The 10,004-nt window shown below is 42.1% G+C and overlaps 1 protein-coding gene across 5 annotated transcripts in view; it reads left to right on the plus strand.

The window, feature by feature from the left end:
• The window catches only part of hipk2 (homeodomain interacting protein kinase 2), a 75,399-nt gene extending 68,269 nt beyond the window's left edge, over nucleotides 1–7,130 (plus strand). For all 5 annotated transcript variants that reach the window (XM_030425573.1, XM_030425576.1, XM_030425574.1 and 2 more), the window contains exon 15: nucleotides 800–7,130. In XM_030425573.1, the coding sequence (XP_030281433.1) occupies nucleotides 800–1,264 (465 nt within the window). In that variant the 3' untranslated portion in view covers nucleotides 1,265–7,130. The remainder of the gene's footprint in view (nucleotides 1–799) is intronic.
• Nucleotides 7,131–10,004: the final 2,874 nt, after the last annotated feature.

Raw genomic sequence — 10,004 nt, forward strand, 5'->3', positions numbered from 1 at the left:
CATGATCTGTCACATTTGTTTAATGCAAAACTGTAAAAAGGACGCAGCCTGGATGGGCTCAGTCAGTTCCTGGGATCTCTGCTGGTTGGATGACATCCTCATGTTTAAGCCATTAAGGTGCTGGTAGGTGCGACCCTAGGACAGAGCCAGGCTAGCTGTGGCCCTGTTTTCAGACTTTGATCTAAGCTAACTAGCTACAGGAAGTAGCTTTATATTAACCCTACAGACGTGAGAATGGCATCCTTGTCATCTAATTCTTCAAAGCACATCAAAAGAAATAGTAATTCCTTTAAAGGGACAGTAACAGTAATAAGTGAGAAGAAGTGAGGTTTTATGAGGTCCATAGTTAGGGTATTACCTACAGTATTTGGCAACTGGCAGGCGCCCAGTTCGGAGAAGCGGGGCAGGAAGCTAAGCACTGGACTGCTGCAGACCGACCAGCAGCAAAAAATATTTCAGCCAACAAAAAAGTCAATATCAACGTAAATATATGCTACCCGCTTAACCTTGCCATCAGACAGACCTTTGCAACAAACCAAAATACATTTAGCTGCTGCCCCTGTCCACAAACTGGATAAGAACCTAATACAGCACTACTTCAGAAAACCTGAACTATTCCTTTAATGTTGATAATGCATTTGTGATATTGTCCAATACATTTTTTGAAAGGATTTCTTACACTTCAGGAATGTTATTTTAAGCTATGACACTTCCTGTGAAGAGTTTTCAATATCCACTGAAAAAAAGTTCATGAGTTTATTGAATTGACGTCCAGCCGTTCTGCCCTCCTTTCTTCCAGGCCCAGCAGCACATGGTAGCCGAGCGAAATGGAGGTCATCGGCGCCAGCAGGCCTACATCACCCCCACCATCGCCACTCAGGCCCCGTACTCCTTCCATCACAACAGCCCCTCTCATTCGGGCAATGTCCACCCGCACCTGGCCGCCACGCACCTGCCCAGCCAGCCGCACCTCTACACCTACACAACCCCGGCTGCTCTGGGCTCCACCGGCACCGTGGCCCACCTGGTGGCATCGCAGGGCTCGGCGCGCCACGCAGTCCAGCACGGAAGCTACCCACCAAGCATCGTCCACCAGGTCCCAGTCAGCATGGGCCACCGCGTGCTGCCCTCGCCCACCCTGCACCACAGCCAGTACCAGGCCCAGTTTGCCCACCAGGCCTACATCAGCGCCTCGCCCGCCTCCACTGTCTACACTGGATACCCGCTGAGCCCCACCAAGGTCAACCAGTACCCTTACCTCTAGAGAAGACACTGACTGACACTGGAGAGCCTAACCCAGCTCTGCTGCTTCCCCCCAAACCCAACCGCCCTGAGCCCCATCGACATCCCAAACATCCTTTCCTCGACCTCAGACATAAACAGAGACAGAGGAACATGCAATCCTCATGAAACTGTCACGTATAACTTGAAGATGTAACGACAGAGAGAAAAAGAAAAAAAAGATTCACAGCCTCTCTCTAGAAGGGAAAGATGGGGTTGAATTTCAGAGGGGTACAGTTCAAGATGTTTCTTTCTTTCTTTTTTTTCCTGAAAGGGCCAGTTTTTGCTTTTTTTTTTTTTTTATTTGTCTCCTCCTCGCTTTACTTTATGAGGAAAGTGACGTCTCATTAGTTTTACTGGGAAGCTTGAAACAGGCCTTTTGGGACAGCGGAGGTTTTCTGGTTTGTTTTTATTATATTTTTTCCCCTCTTAAATTCGGGAAGTGACTGTTGAACAGGGGTTACTGACTGGAAGTTCGGAATCCCAAGGGATTTGGGAGAAGGTGAAATACGGAAACCTGCTGCTCTTCAAAGAAAAAAATATTGATGGCCTTGAACTGTCTTAATATTTCCAAATCATTCATGGTGTGGGGAGAAGAAGAGAGGCAACTCCCCCCCCCACTCCACCTTCTCGAGCCGAGGAGGCTTCTGGAAATATAACCAACAGAAGACAACAAACTTTTTAGTGTATTTATAGATATTTTTGTTTTTTCCTTTATGTTTCACCTTTATGACGATACTTCGGTTTTAGCTAGGTGTCTTAGCTGGGCCCCGTTCTTTAGAATGTAGCAGTCTGCACCTGTTTGTTTTAAGAAGAAAAACCTTTTCTTTTTTTTTTTCTCCCGATACCAATAGATTTATTTGTTCCTTCTTTTTTCAATGTGATTGCACAAAGTGGTTATAATAACATAGGCATGTACAACGTGATTGTCTGTGTGTGCTACTGTCGGCCATGCGTGTGTAGTCCACCTCCTCAAAAATTCTCCTCAGTCTTTAGGTTCTGACCATTGTTCCCTCGTAGTGCCTTACAGATATAACGACACAGTTTACTTGGCTCAGATTCCTGAAAGCCACAAGAGACTTTAGCTATACTTAGAGAGACATGTCCCCCCACCCCCCCACCCCCCCGGTTTGACATCCTAGTCGGGGCAGTTGTAGCTCTCTTCCAGGTGTAGGCTCAACCTCTGACTGTTTCCTGTCCCTAATGACAGCGTACTATAGGTGAGGAAGATTAATGTCAGAGTTGGTGACGCGCTGAGCTATTTTATTATGTGTGCATGGGATAACTTGCCTGGGGTACGTACCAAAGTCATAGATAAATTCTTGTTACATTTGCTCTGGATATTAATGTAAATACATTGAAAAATGTACAGTATAGACCTCGACCACGGTGGCGCCTGAAATGTGGCTTTAGTTTTGGGAATACATTTGTTGATGCTTTATCACGCAAGGGACTTCATGCATTGTGATAACGGACGCTCAGTTTTCATGTACAGAGAATGAGTTACAGTTGCAAAGTTTGAGACACAGTAGAGGTTTTCTTTCTTTTTTTTGTCTTTTTTTTTTTTTTGTAAGGTTAAAAGCTAGTCCGAGAGAAGGGCCTGACAGAAAGTGATGGTTGCCACGAGGGTGATTCTGTGAGGCTGGAGATAGCCAGGCTGCAGCGGAGAGACAGAGTATCGAGGGTCGTTCGAGAGAGATACTGTGTAGGCATGAGTGAGGGGGCTGGTTGAAAGAATGGGGTCAGTTTAGGTAGGGACTGTGGAGGGCAGGATGACACTCTCTATCTTAAACGGGACTTAAAAATGGTAGCAAGTTGGCACTGAGCAGGTTGATAGTAACACTGAGCCCGGGTGGTCAGTAGGAGCCGCAAAGGCGGGCACTACCTTTACCTGAATGCACACTGTTCGAATTCTGACGTGAATATTTTTTTTTTTTTATGCTGTTGTCATTTGTTGCTGTTGTTGTTGAGATTAAATTGGAAGTTATTTGTCGCGCTTGAGGGTTTGAGTAGCATCTCAGAGCTGCAGGAACGAAACAGAAGGGAAAGGCCACAGCATACACCTGGAAGGGCACCTTGTGGCCGATTTTTTGTCGTCACTGTCCATTTGTCTTCGAAACCAGGTACACCACAGACATCACCACGCCAGCCAGAACGGGATACCTGAACACTTAGAGAATCAATAGGGCTGTCGCTTCGTTGTGTGTGTTTGCTGCTTGATTTAACAGACGTCTTTTTTTTTTTTTTCTCCTCGTAGCCAATGATACAAATAATCTCCTCTGTTCATTTGTCCTCTTGAACGTGGGCACATCGGAACCGCTGGTGGTTTAGTGAAAGCCTTCCCCCCTCTCCTTCATGGTATGCCATAGTACTTGCATTTGAAGTGATTTTTTCTTTTTTTTTTTTCTAACTTAACTTTATCTTGAACTTTTTTGACATGGCTGTAGTACATGTTGTGTTTATTTTTTAGAGATTGTTGCAATAATTCTTATTGTGTGTGTGTGTGTGTTTTTATTATATGTCAGGCTCATTTCTATTTTGTAACCTAAGGGGGTTGATGTACAGAAATGTTTAGTATTCCGTGAAGGTGGGTTGCACCTGTGTAAAAGTGTTGCAACACTGCTGATGACAGCAAGTGTTGAGTTGATGATAATCCGGCAGGCGGCCCTTTCAGCGTGAGGGTGCCACACCCAGGCTTGAAATCAAACAATCTCTTACAAAGTCTCTCGATGGGCCCCTGAGCGGTTCGTCAACCCGGTACTCGTCTCCCAAAAGCTCTCCACTCCTCGTCAGCTCCAGCATGCAAGCCTAGGGCGCGGGCGGTTCAAGATGTGATTACACAGTACGTTGCTGGTTACATCAGTCTTCTCTGCTCTGTTGTTGTTGTTGTTCCTTTTTATTTTATTGTATCTACTTAATTTCCTCTAGGTCTTCGGGGCCTAAGCACACACGCATAAGGGAGATAATTTTCCATTGGCTCTACAGACTACTGAAACATTCCACTGTTGGCGGGAATTTGACATTACCCCGTGCCACACTGCTGTCCTGTCCCCCAACATCACACCCGGACTCTTTCGCTCCTCCCACCAAAGAATTCAACGGATCGATCGTGTACAGCACAGCACAGTTTAGCAGGAGCAATCCTCAATGGCGTCGCCACCAGAGCAGACAGGCAATAACTTCTGGTCTCATCCTTACAAGTGCTTTTGAGGACACGTCATTTTTACGCCCACGCGAACGCATGTGTGCATACCATGTACTAGTACACAAGGAGGATTTAACACACTTAATCCATACAGCACAGTCGTCCATTTTTAACCGCTTCTGTTGTACCGTCATCGCACTTGGCCCCTGTCTAGATTGATTGATCATGAATTATCTAATCTCTCTCCAAATTGTTAAGCCAGTTTTCTTTTTCTCTTTTTTTTTTATGTTGTGGATATTGTAGCTTTATTGGTGTGGTTTGGAAAATGAATTTGTGTACAAAAACAGTTGTTTTACATTAGCGTGCCATGGAATAGAATGACCTGTAAAAAAAAAAGAAAAAAAAAAGAGGAAAAAAAGGAATTAATCAAAAATGTACCAACTATACCTTTAAAAACCATGGTCACCTGCACAAAATGAATGTAATACGTGACCTGCGACATCTGAAAATGGCTTTAGATCTTTTTTCTCTGTGGGTGATCGCTCATTTAATTTTCCTAACACCGTTTGTGGCCACGCATGATGCAATAATTATACATCTGAACTCCAGCAAACTCCCATTTGAGAGATGTAAAAACTAAAACCATCCTCACGATTAGGGGATGTCGAATAATCGCTATTTTCTCAAACGAAAAACATCCAATTAAGAGTAGCCCTGTACGCGCAACGTTGTTGAAAATGACTTGATGTGTATGATACCTTTTTGTCTATTGCTCTGTTTCACATAACCAATGTTTTGTGTTTTATAAGAAAGGGGAATCAGAAATGTGAGCATTAACGTAGATCGAGTGACCTTACAATTACCAAAATGTGCTTAAGTAGAGTGTAAAAATTTGTTTTGTGTTGTTGAGGTGAGCGTAGCCTTTCCCAGCCGGCGACTTCATTGTTAGAGTACTGCCTTCCAAAAAAGACAACAATACCTCCACAAAGGTTTATGGTGACATTTTAAATTAGAGACAAGTAAATAAGGCAGTATCTCACTCTCCGGCATTCAAACCTCCAACTACTCTCGTGGTGTTATCGTGGATACTCCTCCTCCTGGTGCTTTGGGGACACTGGGAAACATTTCTGAGAGCACGATGGCGCACCGTGCTACGTCAGCCTGCTTCAGACAAACTCCTTCAAAGCACAGCGAGAAGGGAACGGACGAACCCGCACGCACTCGTACAGCGTAAACCGTTTGGCAAAGTCCGGCTGCTTTCCAAAGTACAAAGGGGGTTAGGAAGAGATGTTAGATGGATCAATCATGAGCTGATGTACTATCCGTCACCAGGAAATTCATAATCTAGCTACACAAGCATTCTTAAAGCCCTTTTTGGATGAGAGTGTATGTATTTTTTTTTTTATTATTATTATTTTTTTTAAAACCTTTGTTTAAAGGAGATCTGCTCCTTTTGCTGGCTATTCCTTGGGGGAATTCAGGGTGAGGTGGTCAAGGTTTGATGCCGTCACTGATAGAGGGTGTCGGAGATCAAAATGTGTGAATTTAAGAACCAAAACCGATTCAAGTACTACTACTATTTTCATTTATTCGAATTGGTGTTAAAAAAAACAAAAAACAGGCAAGGATATGGGTTTATACATCGTTACCAACGTAAATCCCTTATTTCTCCACATTTTATGATCCAACTTTACTGAAATGTAGCTTTTCCCATCTTACTTTTAGAGAGGGATTTCTGGCCAAACACAATTATTTTCATGGTGTCAATAAATGGAATCTAGAAGTGGTTGACCAAAGCTACGTTCAAAGCTCAGATTTGCCTGCAAAAAAAACATTCATTTGAGGATTAGAAGTCGCGTCGAAGTCAAAATTCCTTTTGGCACAAACTTCTAACAGTAAATGAGTGTATCTCATGTATAAGTGCGAGTTTTATATCAGTTATTCAAGTTTTCTAAAAACCTAAGAGTGCATCAAACCCTGACCCCCTTTTGTGTCCATTGCTGTATGGTTTTTTCAATGGTGTAAAATCTCATTCTTTGTCGATAAAGCTAATGTGTGCTGCAGTATTTCCTAGTATACTTCTCTGTTAACTGTCTTTTCTTATTTGCTCTTTGTTTCACTGGGGTGTGACGTCTCATGATTTCAATTTGTTGATGTAGCGTTCTATGTATACCCTATTCCTTAGCTTAATATTATTAAGTATGTTATGAGAATGGATATTTTACTGGCTTTATAGAATGTTTAAATAAATATAATAATGACAATAAGAAGAAGGATTAATTAAACCTCCTAACAAGTTGAGTACTTGCTACTAAGCGCTTGTGTTACCATTATGATGTTGTGTGCTTCTCTTAATCATTTTCGTTGTAGAAAAATGGAGTGAATTTATATTAGGCTTCGAAAAAACTAATGATAGCATTGTAAATTTTACAGGAGGATTTTAACAGACAAACAGCTTCATCAAATAGAAGAATATAGTTATTTTAATTGTCCTCTTAACTAACTGTAGGGTGAGAAGGGGCTCGCGTTGTGGTGAACTATGTTATAGCTTGTTATTCACTGTTACTTTTGATCATTTTTTCGGTCTCCGAGGTGAATCGAGTTATTAATGAGAATTTGTATGCTCACATATGCATATTGTATATGTGTAGAAAATGTAATCACACTTTGTCTTGGATTTACATTAAACTGTTAAGTCACGGCACCGGTCTCCTGTTTTTCTACTGTGGTGTTTATGTGCGTCTGTGCTTGAGGTCTGTTGTGAGGTGGCTGAGCGCATTAACTCAAGAGATTAAATATGTTATAAAAAGCATATATGAAACAGACGATTGTTCCGAAATGCCAAGATGGTTTGCATGCATGGAAAAACAAACATTTAAAGGCCACGCACACCCACACCACTTACTCTGTCTGATTAGACCTTACATTGACGTTGGGAGGCACCATCCTTGGAATTACATGAGGTCACCAGGTCATCAGGGCGGCTGTGGCTCCGGGGTAGAACAAATGTCTTGTTATCAGAAGGTCGCTGGTTTGATTCCCCTGGTCTGCATGTTGAAGTGTCCCTGGGCAAGATACTGAACCCCAAACTGCTCCTGATGTGCTGGTCAGCATCTTGCATTGCAGCCACCGGCATCAGTGTATGAATGTATGAAGTTGCTGTGGACAAAAGTGTCTGCTAAAATGCCCTAAATGTAAATGCAGCTATTACAGTGATTAAGATGTTGGTTGTCCCACAACAAAGATAACAGTTGAACAGGTACATTAAGTTATAACACCTGTGTTAGTAGACCATGGTTGTGTAGCAGCTTACGAGTGGAAGTTACTATACTTCGGGACCGAATTGGATTGATTTCACCGAGTCATCTGAAGGATGTTTTCCTCCTTGGTGAGAGATATTGTGGATCCAAGGTCGACGGAACCGTCCCTCAATGCTGATAAGCCTTCTTTAAGTGGCACTGAGCAAGAAACTGAATCCGGTAAAAGGAAGCAGTAAAAAAAAAAAAAATTAAAAATAGAAATTCTACTATGTTAAAAATGCTAATTAATAATACAGAACTACAAAGGACACATCCACAGACACAGCATTGTGTAAAGTATGAAAAGTAAATGTACTCATAATACAGATACATGGCAAATCTGATTACTATTATCACTACTAATACATTAAGTTGCATTGTATTGTAATTGTTGCTCAAGGTAGGGGTGTTATATCCATGTATAAACTCATAGGTAGTTTCTGAATCTGGAAGGTAATTAAGCCATGCAGTGGCTATAACTATGACTGTCAAATAAATGCACTGGGATTTAAAAAAACAAAACAAGAAAAACATTATTTGCCTTGTATCAGTATGGATAAAGAAGCATGAGCTAATAACTATAGAGTGTTAGTAGAAGCACCTCAACATTGTACCTAAATACAGTGGTTAGGTCATCATAATTAGTAGTTACATGACATTTATCATATTCTTCTTTGTGGAGAGATGTAGCCTATATTTTGTGTGAGACATAGCAACTTTCAACGCACATAAATACATTTTTATTTTCAGATTTGAATTCAAATTTAACGACTAGATAGAGGTCAAGGCATAAATTAAGCAAAATGTTGTTTACCTGCCACTGCAATGAAAAATAGAAACGACTAATTTCCTCTGAAATAAAATAAATAATACTTAGCTATATTCCAGGAAAGGCTAAATAGCTGGCAGCTCTTTTCATATGACATTATCCAGTCATGTTTAGAAAAAAATATATAGAATTTCTGGATTTAATTTCTTCATGACACAATACCTCTTAAATGTTTATAACGGGTTAATAATATAAATCAAACTTATCCAGCATCAGTAACATCAGTAACATCATCATATCACACTGCCACTAGGTGGCGGTGTGCACCAAAGTGTTGATGCATGCAAACTGGCACTGACGTGATTAGGTTATGCTGATCATGTCCATTTATTTTCAACCACACAGCGATGTTTAAATCATGCACCAGGGGAGCTCTATCTCCAGCTTTTAGTGTTTCGGAGCCTTTACTTCCTGAAATCATGCATTACGTATATAAACTAAGTGCACATTCTTTCTGTGTCTCGTCAGATGTTAAGTGTAAACATTGCGCTTAAATAGGCTTATATAATGTTGATGAGACTGCAAAAATAAAAAGGCAGAGGAGCACACCAGCCAGTAGCAAAGCCTAGACCAAAAAAAAAGCCCGGTGTCAGTTTGATAACTTGAATGATGTCCCTCAGCATGACAAGACGCTACAATGCACAGAGCCGATAAAACAGGCTGACGGTGATAAATCCATCCATGGCTATACCTTACTGAGTGCATCATCGCATGAGGCAACGTTGCCGTGGAAGCCGCAGACGCCAGCCGAGGAGGACCAACCTAATTTTTAAAACCCCACTTTGACGGAGGGGCGTTGCAGCCAATGAGAGCGGCTTTCGATACATTAGAAGCTAATCAGATCAGCCGGGGGGCGGGACTTACCCAATCCTCAGGACGAGAGAAGGTAACTGTTACCAAAAGAGTGTCAGATGGAGCCAGCTACCAGCTCGTGCACAGAGCGTTTACACTGAAATCACTTCAGACGCAGGCAGGTGGTTTCATGAAGGTTGAGGACGAAGCCTCGGACAGTGTTTTATTTCATCCGGGGATATGTTCTCGTCACCCAGACAAAGGAACTAATAGAGTCGGAGCTCCTTTTTTTTTTTTTTTTTTTTTGGTAAGTCTGAATGCGCAGCTATGAGCAGGCTGACAGGAATGGCTGAGGGGAAAAGGAGAGAAAAATGCCGTTATCTTTGCACTCAGAGCTAGCTTTGGGAAATGATACAAAAGTGTGTTAGCTAACCCGTTTTGAGTATGTTGCTGTGGCACTCAAATGAAAGGTGTAAAGTGCTTTGTCTCGCCGTGTGAAGAGCCACATGACCGTGAAACTTGAAAGTAACGGGACGGGATGTAGGACAAGAGACTGTACTGTATCATGATGAGACGCTTCGAGAGACAGCGACTGAGAGCTAGCCATACAGCCGGGGGATGAAGTCTGTGCTCGGCGTCCTATTATGCCTTATTCACC

Source organism: Sparus aurata, chromosome 8 (genome assembly GCF_900880675.1).
Source record: "Sparus aurata chromosome 8, fSpaAur1.1, whole genome shotgun sequence".
NCBI lineage: Eukaryota > Metazoa > Chordata > Actinopteri > Spariformes > Sparidae > Sparus > Sparus aurata.